Raw genomic sequence first — 21,266 nt, 5'->3', positions numbered from 1 at the left:
GGGAGGAGTTCCGTGGGCGTTCCAGTGGCACAGAATGGAGACCCATCCCTAGAAGGACGCACAAAGCCACTTCGCGTGGATTCATAGATATGATGAAAGGCAACAGCACAAGTCGCTGCGTTGCGTTACACTGCGTCAGGGAGGAGTTCCATGGGCGTTCCAGTGGCACAGAATGCAGACCCATCCCTAGAAGGACGCACAAAGCCACTTCGCGTGGATTCATAGATATGATATAACGCAACAGCACAAGTCGCTGCGTTGCGTTACACTACGCCAGGGAGGAGTTCCGTGGGCGTTCCGGTGGCACAGAATGGAGACCCATCCCTAGAAGGACGCACAAAGCCACTTCGCGTGGATTCATAGATATGATGAAAGGCAACAGCACAAGTCGCTGCGTTATGTTACACTGCATCAGGGAGGAGTTCCATGGGCGTTCCGGTGGCACAGAATGCAGACCCATCCCTAGAAGGATGCACAAAGCCACTTCGCGTGGATTCATATATATGATATAAGGCAACAGCACAAGTCGCTGCGTTGCGTTACACTGCGCCAGGGAGGAGTTTCGTGGGCGTTCCGGTGGCACAGAATGCAGACCCATCCCTAGAAGGACACACAAAGCCACTTCGCGTGGATTCATAGATATGATATAAGGCAACAGCACAAGTCGCTGCATTGCGTTACACTGCGCCAGGGAGGAGTTCCGTGGGTGTTCCGGTGGCACAGAATGCAGACCCATCCCTAGAAGGACGCACACAGCCACTTTGCGTGGATTCATAGATATGATATAAGGCAACAGCACAAGTCGCTGCGTTGCGTTACACTGCGCCAGGGAGGAGTTCCATGGGTGTTCCGGTGGCACAGAATGGAGACCCATCCCTAGAAGGACGCACAAAGCCACTTCGCGTGGATTCATAGATATGATGAAAGGCAACAGCACAAGTTGCTGCGTTGCGTTACACTGCGTCAGGGAGGAGTTCCATGGGCGTTCCGGTGGCACAGAATGCAGACTCATCCCTAGAAGGACGCACAAAGCCACTTCGCGTGGATTCATAGATATGATGAAAGGCAACAGCACAAGTCGCTGCATTGCATTACACTGCGCCAGGGAGGAGTTCCATGGGCGTTCCGGTGGCACAGAATGCAGACCCATCCCTAGAAGGACGCACAAAGCCACTTCGCGTGGATTCATAGATATGATATAACGCAACAGCACAAGTCGCTGCGTTGCGTTACACTGCGCCAGGGAGGAGTTCCATGGGCGTTCCGTGGCACAGAATGCAGACCCATCCCTAGAAGGACGCACAAAGCCACTTTGCGTGGATTCATAGATATGATGAAAGGCAACAGCAGAAGTTGCTGCGTTACACTGCGCCAGGGAGGAGTTCCATGGGCGTTCCAGTGGCACAGAATGCAGACCCATCCCTAGAAGGACGCACAAAGCCACTTCGCGTGGATTCATAGATATGATGAAAGGCAACAGCACAAGTCGCTGCATTACACTGCGCCAGGGAGGAGTTCCATGGGCGTTCCAGTGGCACAGAATGGAGACCCATCCCTAGAAGGACGCACAAAGCCACTTCGCGTGGATTCATAGATATGATGTAAGGCAACAGCACAAGTCGCTGCATTGCGTTACACTGTGCCAGGGAGGAGTTCCATGGGCGTTGTGCCGGGTTTTCCCACGCTACACCCATGGATTTTCATGCTGTCCTAGATTTACTAGGATGTGTGAACCTGGGAATGCGTCACAACTGTACGCCTCCCGAGGGAAGGCACAACAAGGAAAAATATCTTTATTTCTCTTCGTGTTTTCATCTTTCCTAGTGTGCTGCTGCAGCACACACAGAAAGAGGAAATGCCTCAGGGGATTGTTTTTTGTGCAGGAAGGTGCCCGTTCCTGCAGAAAAATAATCCTGCAAGCAACGCAGACACCCTTGCATCATGGTGCATTGTTGCTAGGCATCAAATTGTGCACGGGCCGAGGCAGAAAGGAAAGGAATGCACCGTGTCTGATAAATACAATGCACTCTTGCCCTTTCAATTGGCGCAAAAATACCTGCGGAGCTACTCTACGCCAGCGTCTTGTAAATATGCCCCTAAGGACATACACCAAACACACAGGTGTGTGTCTTATTACTCCAGGTGCTGGGACTCCAGCCACATGGGGAGTTGGTGTTTTTGAGATGCTCAGCACCATCAACCAGAGAGGCCTGGGGCTTTCCCTGCTAGGGTAAGAAATCCTGCACTTCCAGTGGGTAACATGCTTCCCTCGTGCACTTCTTGTCCTGCCACTGAGGTCTGCCTGTACTTTCTGCAAGTCCTGCTAGTTAAACAGTTGCCATAAACATCTACAGAAGTAACTCCTTAGCACCTCGGACCATCAGGTGAACGTGAGATGTTCCATCCTAATCATAATCAACTTAGAGTAGTGAACTTCCCCTAATGAAGGAAGCAAAACTCTTACTTGTATTTTACGTTCTCCATGCTGAGTATTTCCAAAATTCACACCAGGCCTGCCCAGCTTTCCCCATCTCTGATCGACTCTCCTCTCACAGGCGACATGAAACGCAGGAGCGGCGCTGGGCCTGGATTGGAGACCACCAGCTTTGTGGCCCTTAAGCGCGCAGCTCCTGGATAGCTGGGTATTCACTCGCTATTGTTTTTGTTAAGAAAAGAGAGATTACATTCGGTCTTGATTTCTTTTAATATCAATTAATTTAATTGTATAAAAACGACTACCATCTAACTGGACCTGAGGGCGAAGTCTGAAGTATGTTAGATCCCCATGAGAGGGAACAACAAGTACAGATCTTTTGTAACCCACAGCTCAACCAGGCGCAGCCTGAGCTTTTAAGCGGACATAGCTCTATCGGAGTGTGGACGTCCACTTAGGATTAACTCTCATCCATTCATACCCTCTTCCGCCTTCCAGATCCTATAACAGATGTATCGCAGTTTCTCAGAGCATCGCTCCGCCTGCGGGATGAATGTGGCACAGCCGAGGCAGAGGAGACGATCTGCGCTCCTGGTACCACGACTGCCATGTGTCCCTTTCTGCGACCTCCACAGAATTACACCAGGTCCATCCCTCAGCTGGAAGGAGTCCGGGGGAGCGGTGCGTCTGTTCTGGGGGATCCTTCAGACCAAGGGGATTGGTCTCGCTTCTGGATGTGCTGCAGCACAAGCTCCACTCCTTGCTCCAACACCCGGGGCAGGAGCTCCCGCTCTGCGCTGGAGAAGACTTCCAAGACGTGGCGCTCCACGGAGGTCCTGCCCTGTGGCCTCCCGATACCGACCCGGAGCCGCACCATGACCTGGAAGAAGAGAGATGAAGAGTGAATCCCAAGGACTAGTCTGCAGCCAGCTGCCATCCTCTGCAGTGCAAGATCAGAAGAAACCAATGACCATTCATCGATCAGTCAGAAGGTTTGTAGAGCCCCACATGTCACCCGCGGGGGGATCCAGGCGCTCACGGACACTGAGGAATGGAGGAACAGGCAGGCATGTGTGTCATTTATCCAGCCAACCCCAGGGACCTGAAGCAGCCGCAAGGATAATGTGCAGTGCACCGGGCATCGACCCAGCGTAACGTTAACAATCAAAGCGGGGAAGAAGCAGCCAGCCAACCAGTGACACTCAAGATGGATGAAAGATGGATGAAGAGGATGAAAGATCGAGCAACGGCCCTTCGAGTTCACTAGAGAGCGATACAGGATATAGTGCTGTGTAGTACAGGAAGTTAAGAAAGTGAAATGCATGTGCTGGGAGTATGTGTGCCTGCTACTGGTGCAGTTCATGAAGGATACAGTGCTATCCAGTGCACGTATGTGAATGCATGTGCACCTGTGAGTGGTGCACTACATGAAGTCAGTCGACACACAATACAGACTCACACACACACAACACAATATCAAAGGAGGGAGAGCAGACACGCTCTCACTAGAGCACAGAGGCCACACACACATTTCGCAGCATGGAGACCTTGGCACACTACAACCAGAGCGCTGGCCCGTGGCATACTCCTCTCCCGTACCACACTTACACCAGAGCGCAGGGACAAGGCATTATGACGCCCATGTGCAGATGCCCACGGAAGAGGCACAGCCACACAACTGTGTGCACATCTCAAGAACCAAGACATAATCACATCAAGGAACACAGGCAGTGCTGGCATCTGGCACTCATCTGAGCGCAAACATACCAGGTACACTCGGAGCAAGAAGACAAACTCACGCCAGAGCTTAGAGAGACACCATACACTATCACACACCGATCAGACTGTTGTACAGCGCAGGCCTTCTGTGAAAAAGAACCACAATGCATACAAAAGGCAGATTAAACATCAGTCAAGTGCACTTACATCGGAGTGCAAAGACTCAATGCAGGACCGGACTCCATTGTGACCCCTGAAACAGACAAACAGACATCAGTGTCAGACGTCTGACAGGTGAGAAGCCTGTGCACATGCTCCCTCACAGAGTCCACATGGTATACACATACACGCACACATCTTTAGTATGATACATGCACATTGACCATATCAGCACTCGGGGGTGTACACGCACACTCTTATAGCTACTATGGGTATACCCACCACACATGGACTGTTCTTCATGGACACCAGGCTATCTGAGCCTTTACCATATGACATGATATACTGAAGGGTATAGAAGCGGGCACAGGGCTTCCTGGTCAAAGAAAAGGCTTCTTCTAACTCTTGACAAAATACTAAAAGAACCAGCGAGCTCCTTTGAGATCGACCAGAATATCATGTAGTGAGACCGATGTGTTGCTCCGGCTGCGTAAGGTGGTTGGGGAACCTTATATCCACACTTATTCTTATTCTGCTGTGCTGTGCTGGCCTTTTAGCAATGACCATCAGAGATAACCTGAGCGCAGGGCTGTTGATTTCCTTAAGCAATGTTCTCGCAGCTCTTTTGCTACTTTGGAGCAAACGTGCAAATGACTGATAGTTTCACAGAACCACAGCCCTCACCGTCTTATCAATGTGCAGCTTTACACCTCCTTGTTGCGCAGACAGCCCTTGAAGTGCCCCTTGTGTTTATCTAGAAAGTGTGCGGAGTATGAAAAGTGAAATGCAGCAGTAGGGACTGCTTCTCTGCCGTGTGGTTTACTTTTGCTGCCATGAGAAAGTTAGGCCATCCATAACTTGCACCTTGGAGATAGCAAAGAGGGCACTGCGTGTGGGCTATAAATAGAGGGATGGGGTGACGGTCGCAGAACCCAGCAGCTTGGGTGACACTAGGGCTCCCTCACACGCCAGCATCATGGTGTGCCATCTGTCGACAGCTGTTGAGTGCTGGGGTCACACAAAAGCACAACACTCAAAGCAACCAGCATACAAAAGTTACAAAACCCATGTTGTATAGTGGAGCATTCAAACAAGCACTGGAATCTCTATTTATTGGCCCGCTTACCTAACATACAGTCATGGGTTTGTGAATGTTGGTACCTACACTGGACCAGGTTAAAGGGCTCCTGAATCTTTACATTAAGCATGAGTATCACACATGTACAGCAGCAACTGCACACACCAACACCGTCATACAGGCACAGGCGCTCACACACGTGCACTCTTACAGGCTGGCATCATGCCTGAACAGATGGTACATACCTGGCACTTCCTCCAAGCTTCAAGGACACCTTCCCGAGGGGCTTGTCCAGCTCATCGTGGAGGAGGTATATATCTTCTGGGCCCAGGCCAAACCTTTCGGCTGTCAGTGCGAAAACAAGAACATTATACACCATCTAAAGCAGTCATTCAGCAGGGCAGGGAGAAGACACAGGGAATATCCCACCACAGTATCCCTGCACAACAGGGTATATACCACCACAGTACCCCCACGCAACAGGGTATATACGAAAGTACCCAGGACAGGGGTGGCACAACAAGGTATACCACCACAGTACCCAGAACAGCAGAGCAGGGGTGGCACAACAGGGTATATACCATCACAGTACCCCCCACGCAACAGGGTATATACGAAAGTACCCAGGACAGGGGTGGCACAACAAGGTATACCACCACAGTACCCAGAACAGCAGAGCAGGGGTGCACAACAGGGTATATACCACCACAGTACCCCCCACGCAACAGGGTATATACAAAAGTACCCAGGACAGGGGTGGCACAACAAGGTATACCACCACAGTACCCAGAACAGCAGAGCAGGAGTGCACAACAGGGTATATACCACCACAGTACCCCCACACAACAGGGTATATACCAAAGTACCCAGGACAGCCCAGCAGGGGTGGCACAACAAGGTATATACCACCACAGTACCCAGAACAGAAGAGCAGGGGTGGCACAACAGGGGGTATACCACCACAGTACCCAGGCCAGCACAGCAGGGGTGGCACAACAGAGTATATACCACCACAGTACCCAGAACAGCAGAGCAGGGTTGGCAAAACGGGGTATATACCATCACAGTACCCAGAAAAGCAGAGGCACCCACCCAACAGGGTATATACCATCACATGAGGTCCGCTGCACAGAGGCAGACCTTAAATGCAGTCCACATGAGGCCCACTGCGCAGAGGCAGGCCTTAAATACAGTCCATATGAGGCCCAGTGCACATAGGCAGGCCTTAAATACAGTCCATATGAGGCCCGGTGCACAGAGGCAGGCCTCAAATACAGGCCGTATGAGGCCCGGTGCACAGACGCAGGCCTTAAATACAGTCCATATGAGGCCCAGTGTACCAGACGCATGCCTTAAATACAGTCCATATGAGGCCCAATGCAGCAGAGGCAGGCCTTAAATACAGTCTATATGAGGCCTGCTGTACAGAGACAGGCCTTAAATACAGTCCATATGAGGCCCAGTGCACCAGACGCATGCCTTAAATACAGTCCATATGAGGCCTGGTCCACAGACACAGGCCTTAAATACAGTCCATATAAGGGCCCAGTGCACAGAGGCAGGCCTTAAATACAGTCCATATGAGGCCCGGTGCACAGACGCAGGCCTTAAATACAGTCCATATGAGGCCCGGTGCACAGAGGCAGGCCTTAAATACAGTCCATATGAGGCCCGGTGCACAGAGGCAGGCCTTAAATACAGTCCATATGAGGCCCGGTGCACAGACGCAGGCCTTAAATACAGGCCATTTGAGGCCCGGTGCACAGATGCAGGCCTTAAATACAGTCCATATGAGGCCCGGTGCACCAGAGGCAGGCCTTAAATACAGTCCATACGAGGCTCTGTGCACAGATGCAGGCCTTAATTACAGTCCATATGAGGCCCAGTGCACAGAGGCAGGCCTTAGATACAGTCCATATGAGGCCCAGTGCACCAGAGGCAGGCCTTAAATACAGTCCATATGAGGCCCGGTGCACAGAGGCAGGCCTTAAATACAGTCCATATGAGGCCTGGTCCACAGACACAGGCCTTAAATACAGTCCATACGAGGCCCGGTGCACAGAGGCAGGCCTTAAATACAATCCATACGAGGCCCAGTGCACCAGAGGCAGGCCTTTAATACAGTCCATACGAGGCTCTGTGCACAGAGGCAGGCCTTAAATACAATCCATACGAGGCCCAGTGCACAGAGGCAGGCCTTAAATACAATCCATACGAGGCCCAGTGCACCAGAGACAGGCTTTAAATACAGTCCATATGAGGCCCAGTGCACAGAGGCAGGCCTTAAATACAGTCCATATGAGGCCCAGTGCACCAGAGGCAGGCCTTAAATACAGTCCATATGAGGCCCGGTGCACAGAGGCAGGCCTTAAATACAGTCCATATGAGGCCCAGTGCACAGAGGCAGGCCTTAAATACAGTCCATATGAGGCCCGGTGCACAGACGCAGGCCTTAAATACAGGCCATTTGAGGCCCGGTGCACAGATGCAGGCCTTAAATACAGTCCATATGAGGCCCGGTGCACCAGAGGCAGGCCTTAAATACAGTCCATATGAGGCCCAGTGCACAGAGGCAGGCCTTAAATACAGCCCATATGAGGCCAGCTGCACAGAGGCAGGCCTTAAATACAGTCCATATGAGGCCCGGTGCACAGAGGCAGGCCTTAAATACAGTCCATATGAGGCCCGGTGCACAGACGCAGGCCTTAAATACAGGCCATTTGAGGCCCGGTGCACAGATGCAGGCCTTACATACAGTCCATATGAGGCCCGGTGCACCAGAGGCAGGCCTTAAATACAGTCCATATGAGGCCCAGTGCACAGAGGCAAGCCTTAAATACAGCCCATATGAGGCCAGCAGCACAGAGGCAGGCCTTAAATACAGTCCATATGAGGCCCGGTGCACAGAGGCAGGACTTAAATACAGTCCATATGAGGCCCGGTGCACCAGAGACAGGCCTTAAATACAGTCCATATGAGGCCTGGTGCACAGAGGCAGGCCTTAAATACAGTCCATATGAGGCCCGGTGCAGAGACAGGCCTTAAATACAGTCCATATGAGACCCGGTGCACCAGAGACAGGCCTTAAATACAGTCCATATGAGGCCTGGTGCACAGAGGCAGGCCTTAAATACAGTCCATATGAGGCTCAGTGCACCAGAGGCAGGCCTTAAATACAGTCCATATGAGGCCTGGTCCACAGACAGAGGTCCTTAAATACAGGCCATATGAGGCCTGGTGCACAGAGGCAGGCCTTACATACAGTCCATATGAGGCTCAGTGCACCAGAGGCAGGCCTTAAATACAGTCCATATGAGGCCTGGTCCACAGACAGAGGCCTTAAATACAGGCCATATGAGGCCTGGTGCACAGAGGCAGGCCTTACATACAGTCCATATGAGGCTCAGTGCACCAGAGGCAGGCCTTAAATACAGTCCATATGAGGCCTGGTCCACAGACAGAGGCCTTAAATACAGGCCATATGAGGCCTGGTGCACAGAGGCAGGCCTTAAATACAGTCCATATGAGGCTCAGTGCACCAGAGGCAGGCCTTAAATACAGTCCATATGAGGCCTGGTCCACAGACAGAGGCCTTAAATACAGGCCATATGAGGCCCGGTGCACAGAGGCAGGCCTTAAATACAGTCCATATGAGGCCCGCTGTACAGAGGCAGGCCTTAAATACAGTCCATATGATGCCCGGTGCACAGAGGCAGGCCTTAAATACAGTCCATATGATGCCCGGTGCACAGAGGCAGGCCTTAAATACAGTCCATATGAGGCCCGGTGCACAGAGGCAGGCCTTAAATACAGTCCATATGAGGCCCGCTGTACAGAGGCATGCCTTAAATACAGTCCATATGAGACCCGCTGTACAGAGACAGGCCTTAAATACAGTCCATATGATGCCCGGTGCACAGAGGCAGGCCTTAAATACAGTCCATATGAGGCCCGGTGCACAGAGGCAGGCCTTAAATACAGTCCATATGATGCCGGGTGCACAGAGGCCGGCCTAAATACAGTCCATATGAGGCCCGGTGCACAGAGGCAGGCCTTAAATACAGTCCATATGAGGCCCGGTGCACAGAGGCAGGCCTTAAATACAGTCCATATGATGCCGGGTGCACAGAGGCCGGCCTAAATACAGTCCATATGAGGCCCGGTGCACAGAGGCAGGCCTTAAATACAGTCCATATGAGGCCCGGTGCACAGAGGCAGGCCTTAAATACAGTCCATATGAGGCCCGCTCCACAGAGGCAGGCCTTAAATACAGTCCATACGAGGCCCGGTACACCAGAGACTAGCCTTAAATAGAGTCAGTCCTAAGCACTGTGCAGCAGAGCTGGGACAATATGTCAGGGTTTAAATGCCAACAGAGGTACAGTACAATGTAAAGGGGTGCGAACAAGTCTTAAAAACCACCAGAGAGCCCTATACAACCATGAGCTACGCATAACAGTTCTGAGATGAAACAACACACTTCCCTTATTGCCCAGGACTCTGTGCAGCAGGGCAGTGGCAACAGATCACATACACACCTTCAGAGTCCCCATGCATCAGGAACATGGGGGCAGAGGGAGCAATCGGTTTTATAGACATCAGAGGCTCCCAACTCTGACTGCCTAGCCTGGCTTGGAGGATACTTCACCCTTGATGCAGCCAAGCGTGGCTGGAGAGGGCAGGTCCACTGTATACTCTGAGCACAGGCCGACCTTATATACCTGTGCAGCAAGGTGAGGGACTGATCTTACGTACAATGTAAAGCCCGAGCAGCGGGGCAGTGGACGTGTCCTATATACCATCAGAGGCCCTGTGAGGCACGGCGAGGGACTGGTCTTACGTACAATGTAAAGCCCATGCAGCGGGGCAGTGGACGTGTCCTATATACCATCAGAGGCCCTGTGAGGCACGGCGAGGGACTGGTCTTACGTACAATGTAAAGCCCATGCAGCGGGGCAGTGGACGTGTCCTATATACCATCAGAGGCCCTGTGAGGCACGGCGAGGGACTGGTCTTACGTACAATGTAAAGCCCATGCAGCGGGGCAGTGGACGTGTCCTATATACCATCTGAGGCCCTGTGAGGCACGGCGAGAGACTGGTCTTACGTACGATGTAAAGCCCGTGCAGCGGGGCAGTGGACATGTCCTATATACCATCTGAGGCCCTGTGAGGCACGGCAAGGGACTGGTCCCACGTACAATGTAAAGCCCTGTACAGCGGGGCAGTGGACGTGTCCTATATACCATCTGAGGCCCTGTGAGGCACGGCGAGGGACTTGTCCCACGTACAATGTAAAGCCCCATGCAGGAGGGCAGTGGACTTGTCCTACAGGGAGTGCAGAATTATTAGGCAAATGAGTATTTTGACCACATCATCCTCTTTATGCATGTTGTCTTACTCCAAGCTGTATAGGCTCGAAAGCCTACTACCAATTAAGCATATTAGGTGATGTGCATCTCTGTAATGAGAAGGGGTGTGGTCTAATGACATCAACACCCTATATCAGGTGTGCATAATTATTAGGCAACTTCCTTTCCTTTGGCAAAATGGGTCAAAAGAAGGACTTGACAGGCTCAGAAAAGTCAAAAATAGTGAGATATCTTGCAGAGGGATGCAGCACTCTTAAAATTGCAAAGCTTCTGAAGCGTGATCATCGAACAATCAAGCGTTTCATTCAAAATAGTCAACAGGGTCGCAAGAAGCGTGTGGAAAAACCAAGGCGCAAAATAACTGCCCATGAACTGAGAAAAGTCAAGCGTGCAGCTGCCACGATGCCACTTGCCACCAGTTTGGCCATATTTCAGAGCTGCAACATCACTGGAGTGCCCAAAAGCACAAGGTGTGCAATACTCAGAGACATGGCCAAGGTAAGAAAGGCTGAAAGACGACCACCACTGAACAAGACACACAAGCTGAAACGTCAAGACTGGGCCAAGAAATATCTCAAGACTGATTTTTCTAAGGTTTTATGGACTGATGAAATGAGAGTGAGTCTTGATGGGCCAGATGGATGGGCCCGTGGCTGGATTGGTAAAGGGCAGAGAGCTCCAGTCCGACTCAGACGCCAGCAAGGTGGAGGTGGAGTACTGGTTTGGGCTGGTATCATCAAAGATGAGCTTGTTGGGCCTTTTCGGGTTGAGGATGGAGTCAAGCTCAACTCCCAGTCCTACTGCCAGTTCCTGGAAGACACCTTCTTCAAGCAGTGGTACAGGAAGAAGTCTGCATCCTTCAAGAAAAACATGATTTTCATGCAGGACAATGCTCCATCACACGCGTCCAAGTACTCCACAGCGTGGCTGGCAAGAAAGGGTATAAAAGAAGGAAATCTAATGACATGGCCTCCTTGTTCACCTGATCTGAACCCCATTGAGAACCTGTGGTCCATCATCAAATGTGAGATTTACAAGGAGGGAAAACAGTACACCTCTCTGAACAGTGTCTGGGAGGCTGTGGTTGCTGCTGCACGCAATGTTGATGGTGAACAGATCAAAACACTGACAGAATCCATGGATGGCAGGCTTTTGAGTGTCCTTGCAAAGAAAGGTGGCTATATTGGTCACTGATTTGTTTTTGTTTTGTTTTTGAATGTCAGAAATGTATATTTGTGAATGTTGAGATGTTATATTGGTTTCACTGGTAATGATAAATAATTGAAATGGGTATATATTTTTTTTTGTTAAGTTGCCTAATAATTATGCACAGTGATAGTCACCTGCACACACAGATATCCCCCTAACCTAGCTAAAACTAAAAACAAACTAAAAACTACTTCCAAAAATATTCAGTTTTGATATTAATGAGTTTTTTGGGTTCATTGAGAACATGGTTGTTGTTCAATAATAAAATTAATCCTCAAAAATACAACTTGCCTAATAATTCTGCACTCCCTGTATATACCATCTGAGGCCCTGTGAGGCACGGCGAGGGACTGGTCTTACGTACAATGTAAAGCCCTGTACAGCGGGGCAGTGGACGTGTCCTATATACCATCTGAGGCCCTGTGAGGCACGGCGAGGGACTGGTCTTACGTACGATGTAAAGCCCGAGCAGCGGGGCAGTGGACGTGTCCTATATACCATCTGAGGCCCAATGAGGCACGGCGAGGGACGGGTCTTACGTACAATGTAAAGCCCGAGCAGGAGGGCAGTGGACGTGTCCTATATACCATCTGAGGCCCTGTGAGGCATGGCGAGGGACTGGTCCCACATACAATGTAAAGCCCCATGCAGGAGGGCAGTGGACTTGTCCTATATACCATCTGAGGCCCTGTGAGGCACGGCGAGGGACTGGTCTTACGTACAATGTAAAGCCCATGCAGCAGGGCAGTGGACGTGTCCTATATACCATCTGAGGCCCTGTGAGGCACGGCGAGGGACTGATCTTACGTACGATGTGACGTAGGACAGGGTGGAGTGTGCGGCAGAGTTTATATAACATAAAAGGCCCATAAAGGGGACGTAGGCACAATACGTTTTACATACCATCAGAGGACCCTTTGCAGCGTGGTGTAAGACACAAACCTGCCTTATATAACAACAGAGAAATTCTGCGCCGAGGGCAAAGAAGAGGCAAGGGGTCTTGGATATTTTCCAAAACCACTACTCAGCATGTTAGAGTTTGGGTGATGGTGGTTTTTGGGAACCATCAAAAGGTCCATCTACAACAGAGCAGGAGAGGAACGGTACTGTAAACCAAAGGCCCAGGGCTGCAGGGAAGCTGTACCCTGTTCAGGATGGCACAGTGTAGGCAGGGGTTACTGGCAACCAGCTGTGAGGGTTGGGGTTGTTTGCCTCAACTGTCCAGGGTCCTACTGTGGCTCTGCAAACGGTGCCAAGTACAACCCTTTCGGTACTGGACTCTCAGTGGTAGCGAGGGCGAGCGGTCATAGGCTTCTCGGGAACATTTGTGTGAGGTTATTCTGGATCAGCTCTCAACACCACCCCAAACAATGCAATTAGAAAATCGCCAATGTCTGGCCCAGTGCTTCTCTTAATAAAATCAAGTACTTTATTACACAGAAAGCCTGATACTACACACTAGAATAATGCTGGAATCCCCAGGTTGTGAGTGTGAGTCTCAGTCTCCGAAGTGGAACCCTACCCCTCCAGGCACTCTCCCACGTCTTCCTCCCCGTCTCTATTGCTCACAGAGTTGTCAGGATGTTTATGGGAATGCGGAGTTACTGTTGTCAATGGATTCCCAATGTTTCTGTTGTTTCCAACCCATTAGAGAGATTGACCCACAAAGACACAACTGATCCAGTCCCCTTTGACGAAGCGTGTATGAAAGCTTTAACTGAGGTGAGAGACAGTTTGTGCAGAGCACCAGCTCTGGGAACGCCTGAATACACAAAGCCACTTTTACTGTTTTATCATGAACGCGATTACTGTGCACTTTCTGTCCCGACACAGGTACACGGCGGCGTAAATCGTCCTGTAGAATGTTTTACAGCTACACTGGATGCGGTTGCTGCTGCTTTACCAGGCTGCCTTATGCAGGTAGCTGCAGTGGGTGTGAATCTCACGTAGTGCAAGGGCATCGTGATGGGACATCCTCTAACCGTTCTGGTCCCTCTCTCAGTGCGAGAGCGTCATGATGGGACATCCTCTAACCGTTCTGGTCCCTCACCCCTCACTCAGTGCGAGAGCGTCATGATGGGACATCCTCTAACCGTTCTGGTCCCTCACCCCTCACTCAGTGCGAGAGCGTCATGATGGGACATCCTCTAACCCTTCTGGTCCCTCACCCCTCAAACAGTGCGAGAGCGTCATGATGGGACATCTGTTGCTTTACCAGGCTGCCTTATGCAGGTAGCTGCAGTGGGTGTGAATCTCACACAGTGCGAGAGCATCGTGATGGGACATCCTTTAACCGTTCTGGTCCCGGACTCAGTGCGAGAGCATCGTGATGGGACATCCTTTAACCGTTCTGGTCCCGCACTCAGTGCGAGAGCATCGTGATGGGACATCCTTTAACCGTTCTGGTCCCGGACTCAGTGCGAGAGCATCGTGATGGAACATCCTTTAACCGTTCTGGTCCCTCACTCATTGCGACAGCATTGTGATGGGACATCCTTTAACCGTTCTGGTCCCTCACTCAGAGCGAGAGCATTGTGGTGGACATCCTTTAACCGTTCTGGTCCCTCACTCAGTACGAGAGCAAAGCTATGGGACATTCTGTAACCGTTCTGCTCCCTCACTCAGTGCGAGAGCATTGTGATGGGACATCCTTTAACTGTTCTGGTCCCTCACTCAGTGCAAGAGCATCATAATGGGACATTCTGTAACCGTTCTGGTCCCTCACTCAGTGCGAGAGCATTGTGATGGGACATTCTGTAACCATTCTGGTCCCTCACTCAGTGCGAGAGCACAGTGATGGGACATTCTGTAACCGTTCTGGTCCCTCACTCAGTGCAAGAGCATCATGATGGGACATTCTGTAACCGTTCAGGTCCCTCACTCAGTGCGAGAGCATCGTGATGGGACATCCTATAACCGTTCTGGTCCCTCACTCAGTGCGAGAACATCGTGATGGGACATCCGCTAACCGTTCTGGTCCCTCACTCAGTGCGAGAGCATCGTGATGGGACATCCTCTAACCGTTCTGGTCCCTCACTCAGTGCGAGAGCATTGTAATGGGACATCCTTTAACCGTTCTGGTCCCTCACTCAGAGCGAGAGCATCGTGATGGGACATCCTTTAACCGTTCTGGTCCCTCACTCAGTGCGAGAGCATTGTGGTGGACATCCTTTAACCGTTCTGGTCCCTCACTCAGTGCGAGAGCATCGTGATGGGACATCCTCTAACCGTTCTGGTCCCTCACTCAGAGCGAGAGCATCGTGATGGGACATCCTTTAACCGTTCTGGTCCCTCACTCAGTGCGAGAGCATTATGGTGGACATCCTTTAACCGTTCTGGTCCCTCACTCAGTGCGAGAGCATCGTGATGGGACATCCTCTAACCGTTCTGGTCCCTCACTCAGTGCGAGAGCATTGTGATGGGACATCCTTTAACCGTTCTGGTCCCTCACTCAGTGCGAGAGCATTGCTGTGGACATCCTTTAACCGTTCTGGTCCCTCACTCAGTGCGAGAGCATTGTGGTGGACATCCTTTAACCGTTCTGGTCCCTCACTCAGTGCGAGAGCATCGTGATGGGACATTCTGTAACCGTTCTGGTCCCTCACTCAGTGCGAGAGCATTGTGATGGGACATCCTCTAACCGTTCTGGTCCCTCACTCAGTGCGAGAGTGTCATGATGGGACATCTGGTCCCTCACTCAGTGCGAGAGCATCGTGATGGGACATCCTGTAACCGTTCTGGTACCGCACTCAGTGTGAGAGCATCGTGATGGGACATCCTGTAACCGTTCTGGTCCCTCACTCAGTGTGAGAGCATCGTGATGGGACATCCTTTAACCGTTCTGGTCCCTCCCTCAGTGCGAGAGCATCGTGATGGGACATCCTCTAACCGTTCTGGTCCCTCACTCAGTGCGAGAGCATCGTGATGGGACATCCTTTAACCGTTCTGGTCCCTCACTCAGTGTGAGAGCATCGTGATGGGACATCCTGTAACCGTTCTGGTCCCTCACTCAGTGTGAGAGCATCGTGATGGGACATCCTTTAACCGTTCTGGTCCCTCCCTCAGTGCGAGAGCATCGTGATGGGACATCCTCTAACCGTTCTGGACCCTCACTCAGTGCGAGAGCATCGTGATGGGACATCCTCTAACCGTTCTGGTCCCTCACTCAGTGCGAGAGCATTGCGGTGGGACATCCTTTAACCGTTCTGGTCCCTCACTCAGTGTGAGAGCATCGTGATGGGACATCCTTTAACCGTTCTGGTCCCTCACTCAGTGCGAGAGCATTGCGATGGGACATCCTTTAACCATTCTGGTCCCTCACTCAGTGCAAGAGCATCATGATGGGACATCCTCTAACCGTTCTGGTCCCTCACTCAGTGCGAGAGCATCGTGATGGGACATCCTTTAACCGTTCTGGTCCCTCACTCAGTGCGAGAGCATCGTGATGGGACATCCTTTAACCATTCTGGTCCCTCACTCAGTGCGAGAGCATCGTGATGGGACATTCTGTAACTGTTCTGGTCCCTCATTCAGTTGAGGTCTTGCTTACAAGGACCAAGACTTAACAAATGCCAGGCTGACCAGGTATGATTTGCTGATTTTAGGTTCCCCAAATATGTTCCTTAAGAGGCGTTTGGTGCTTAATCCAGCAACATTGCTACCCACAGACAATGCTGAATCTGAAAATGTTAATGAAGTTCAACATGGCTGCAGTAGGATGCAAGGGCCAAGAGTTTGGCACTCATTGCACTCTGAAGCTGGAAATCAGGCCTCAGGTCTACTATCAAACAAACCTCTGTGTACCAAGAAAAGAGATTTAAAAAGAATCTTCTTAATAGGAAAACAGTTCACAGAAGGTGATGCCAGCAAAATATGGTAACCTTTCCAAAGTCCAAGCACTAACCTGGCGTCCGAGCCCTGCACCAGCTGACCTTGGGTTTCACACACTTTGGACCGCGGTGCCCAAGGTGTACCACAGGGAGCACCAATGGTGAACCTGTAGATTGTCACATACAAGTGGGGTAAGAATAGAAGGCAGGCGTGGAAAAAACAACAAGGACTGTACAGCCTTTCCAAGCCACGTAAACACCTCTGTACTTATTTTGTTCAACTACCTGAAGCAGTCACCTGGCTTCACAGAAGTTCCTTGAACCTCTTCTGTGTTTAGAAGCCTCTCTCACAATGTGTAGGAGAGGTGTGACACTGCCAGGTAAGACTGGAAACAGCAGGAGTACAGGCATGAGCATTTCTGTATTTGCAGTCTGCTGTTGTAATCTGGTTCACCTCTGCACACTCTGAAATGCACGTTTTTGCACAATGCCTCCCCTCTCGTGCGCACTTGTGGTTGTCTCCATGTGTCTGATTGCTTCCCAAAAGAGTGCTCAGCTGTGGCGGACCAAAGGTACAACCAAAGTGTACTCCCACCCACAGTGGAGGGGGGTACACCCTCTTGAGACACCGTGGGTTGACTGGTGGTAGTCCTTTATGCAAGAAAGAGGGACCCTAGATATAATCAGTCCAGTGCCCCCACACCTGGAGCCCTTCACCTTCACGCGGTTAAAAGCTTGGATGTTGCATGCAATGTAAGGAGGCTGGTGCTGGAGGCAGCTATACTTGTCTTACAAGTGGCGGTGGGAGGTCCAAAGCACAACGATACTGAAGAGCTCTTGTCCTCTTCGCGTGGCAATAGCCCCCGCCCCCAATGTTACAGCGCCTCTGTTGGGATGGGACTCTGTATCTCAATAATAAGGCATTACCACCGATTGGGTAGTGGCTAGATTTAAATCTGTCGAGAGGTTGGTTACAACAGACAGGGGAGATAGCTGGTCGTGGTGGGCGAGTGGTAGGATGCCCCGATGACTGTCTCTGTTATCTGAGCCCCTAACTTAGGAGACATTTCTCACAGTGGGAAATTGAGAGACAACCTGCATATCCTTTGGAACTAGGGAGGATTGTGACTGTCTAATGCAACCCATTTCACACCTTTGATGGAAAATGATAGACTGTCTCGCAATAATACCCCGATGCCAGATGCAGATACTTGCATTCGGTTTCTCTCCCTACCCTGCCCCACAAGTCAAAGGACTAGAAGGGCCCTTCTCTGTAGGGTTGACACTCAGTCATCAACAAGCTGAAACCAGGCAGAGCCCCCAGACAGGAACACCTCAGCTTCCCATGAACTCTCCAGCTCTGAAAGCCCCACTCCTGTGAAGGCTTTCAACAGCTTGAACGGATCCCAGGGGATCTCCAGACCCATGACTGGAGCGATGATTACTCTGGGAGCAAGCCACTAAAGATCCCTTGTATTGCTCCTGCTACGGTCCAATCGCCCGTTTCACACTGATGCAAAGAGTGTTTGCAGGGTTCTGGTGAGTCGCCTGGAGGTAGTGTTACTAATCTTGATTCTTTAGGACCAGACAGGAATTATCCTTACACGACCTACAGACGCCACCAGAAGAGTAACTCATCTGATACGCACCAGCACAAGGACGCCACCCCGCTTTCCCTGGACATCGAGAAAGCGTTCAGCAGGGCTGAGTGAACAATGATGAGTGACCCTCAACGTAGCTGGCCTGGGGGGCAGGTTCAGAAAGGGTGGAGGCCATCTAGGCTTCCCCTTGGGCCAGGACTCATGTAAATGAGATGAGTTCTCAAAGAACAGAGATCCAGAGAGGAACAAGGCGGGGGTGGCCACCTATACTGCTGAAGCAAGAGCCACTTCCACGGACGTCAAGGGAGCACAGACATTCGCTTGTCCCTTACAGCGCCTCAACAACCCCTGCACAAGCCACTCCCCCTTTTACAGGAGTACCACAGCCTATCTGGTTTTCACAAATTAATTTCCGTACGAGGTCTAATAATGTCCAGTAACACAGAGATTGCTGACACTAAGAGCGGAGACATCTTCCTGCTGGTCACCTCGGGGTTCTCATATCTGCAGATTCCCTTAACCCCTTAACCCCTGACCTCCATGAATGCACCAGGAGTAACTTCAAAATAGTACTTTAGACAATCAAAGTGCCCTCTGAGCTCACGGTGCAATCCAATGTATCCTGGCTAGAAAGAAAGGTGTCATTACCGATACTCCAGGAAATATTGTGTAAGGCGAAGCACAGGATCCTGGAGAGGAAAATATTTAATTATCTACAACTCCGCCACAGGGTCACACAACCTCACACAGGCGAAAGACCCACAAGACCACTCACAGACTTTGAAAAGTTCCTTCAAGTCCTGGAATCAACACATCCACTCCTCAAACGGTGCACTATTTCTAACTCGCATCTGCCCAGGTTGAAATAATGCGCAAAAGCTCTGGCTGTCACAACAGAGCAGAAACTTTGGAAGGTGGTCTACACATCTGGAAATAATTCGGCACATCATACTCAAAGTTGTGAAACATTATGCAAGATCCTATATCCCTGGCAATGGACCCCAGCAAGCTTACTTGCATGACATGCCATGCGTCGAGCTGCGTTGTAAACAATGTGGGGAACCTGGTACCATTGAGCATCTATGTGTTCCTGTCCCAGGGTGCAGTGGTTCAGGGGGTCGGTCCTAAAGATCCTATCATCGAGTATTGAGTGGAATGAGACAGAGAACAGCCCACTGGCAACCATCTGAAGGCCCCCAGTGGAGAACACCTACCAGTCACGCTCCCTTAAAGGGAGGAGACGCTTCATTGCTCCTGGCTGCCAAGGAAACCATGAGAGGTCAGTGGTGATGCAGGAAAGCCAAATCCTGACTTTGTACCCACAAAGTCTCCACGTTCAAGCCCACGAGGAAGACAGCATAGGACCTGAGGGCGAATCGCTTACATTTTCAGGATATGGGTCCAACCTTAGCTTATCTAAATGAGGATTCTACACGTGCCCAAATAGACTTCACAGCCTGGGTGTGATGCACGGAAAAGCACTTTCCCCAGCAAGTCCTTACTTAAACCAGGGGAATTAGAGAACAGGACACAAGATACGGGGTCAGGAAGAATGCAGCTCCGGGGTCACAGAACGGGCTTTGGGTGGGGAGGGTGTAATATTAGCTGTTTCATGCCAAGCCGGGAATCCCCGCATCATGCTTTGTATTGGAAAATTCGATAAAAATCTATTGAAACATAAAAGATATAACACTGACTGGACACTAGTGTGTCACACTGCGAGTTCCAAAACTACCACCACCTCCTGGAGGAAGCCCTGGCCACTTGTCCACGCTACCACTGGAGAGTCAGGTGCACAGCACCCAAGAGTCTGAGATATCAGTGAATATTACAGAACCCACCAGAGATGCTGTCCAGGGACCACTTACCTCTGCAACAGCCAGACAAAATATCCAGCTGGAAGCTTACAGAGAGAGGGTGTAAGGAAATGCCTCCTTGGCATGCCCTGACTTTTTGCCTTTGTTGATGCCAGTTTGATTGAAAGTGTGCTAGGGCCCTGCTAACCAGGCCCCAGCACCAGTGTTCTTTCCCTAAACTGTACCTTTGTTCCCACAACTGGCACAGCCCTGGCACCCAGATAAGTCCCTTGTAAATGGTACCCCTGGTACCAAGGGCCCTGTGGCCAGGGAAAGTCTCTAAGGGCTGCAGCATGTATTATGCCACCCTGGGGACCCCTCACTCAGCAAATGCACACTGCCTCACAGCTTGTGTGTGCTGGTGGGGAGAAAATTACTAAGTCGACAAGGCACTCCACTCAGAGTGCCATGCCAACCTCTCACTGCCTATGTCATAGGTAAGTCACCCCTCTAGCAGGCCTTACAGCCCTAAGTCAGGGTGCACTATACCACAAGTGAGGGCATAAATGCATGAGCCTTATGCCCCTACAGTGTCTAGGCAAAACCTTAGACATTGTACATGCAGGGTAGCCATAAAGAGTATATGGTCTGGGAGTTTGTCAAACACGAACTCTACAGTTCCATAATGGCTACACTGAAATCTGGGACGTTTGGTATCAAACTTCTCAGCACAATAAATGCACAATGATGCCAGTGTGGAATGTATTGTAAAATGCACCCAGAGGGCATCTTAGAGATCCCCCCTGAATACCAGTCCGACGCCTAGTGCCAGGCTGACCAGTTTCTGCCAGCCTGCCACAACCAGATGAGTTTCTGGCCACATGGTGAGGGTGCCTTTTTAACTCTGTGGCCAGGAACAAAGCCCTAGTGGGTGGGGGTGCTTCTCACCTCCCCCTGCAGGAACTGTAACACCTGACGGTGAGCCTCAAAGGCTCATTCCTTTTATTACAGCACCCCAGGGCATCCCAGCTAGTGGAGATGCCCGCCCCTCCGGCCACTGCCCCCACTTT

General features: G+C 51.0%; 1 protein-coding gene across 1 annotated transcript in view; it reads right to left on the bottom strand.

Moving 5' to 3' along the window:
- Nucleotides 1-2,685: 2,685 nt before the first annotated feature.
- The window catches only part of PTRH1 (peptidyl-tRNA hydrolase 1 homolog), a 33,771-nt gene continuing 15,190 nt past the window's right edge, over nucleotides 2,686-21,266 (bottom strand). The window contains exons 3-5 of the mRNA XM_069236965.1: nucleotides 5,636-5,735; nucleotides 4,361-4,406; nucleotides 2,686-3,314 (exon numbers count right to left, since the gene is read on the bottom strand). Of these exons, the coding sequence (XP_069093066.1) occupies nucleotides 3,090-3,314; nucleotides 4,361-4,406; nucleotides 5,636-5,735 (371 nt within the window). The 3' untranslated portion in view covers nucleotides 2,686-3,089. The remainder of the gene's footprint in view (nucleotides 3,315-4,360; nucleotides 4,407-5,635; nucleotides 5,736-21,266) is intronic.

Source organism: Pleurodeles waltl, chromosome 6, assembly GCF_031143425.1.
Source record: "Pleurodeles waltl isolate 20211129_DDA chromosome 6, aPleWal1.hap1.20221129, whole genome shotgun sequence".
Taxonomy (NCBI): Eukaryota; Metazoa; Chordata; class Amphibia; order Caudata; family Salamandridae; genus Pleurodeles; species Pleurodeles waltl.
This window is presented reverse-complemented; position numbering and strand designations above follow the sequence as displayed.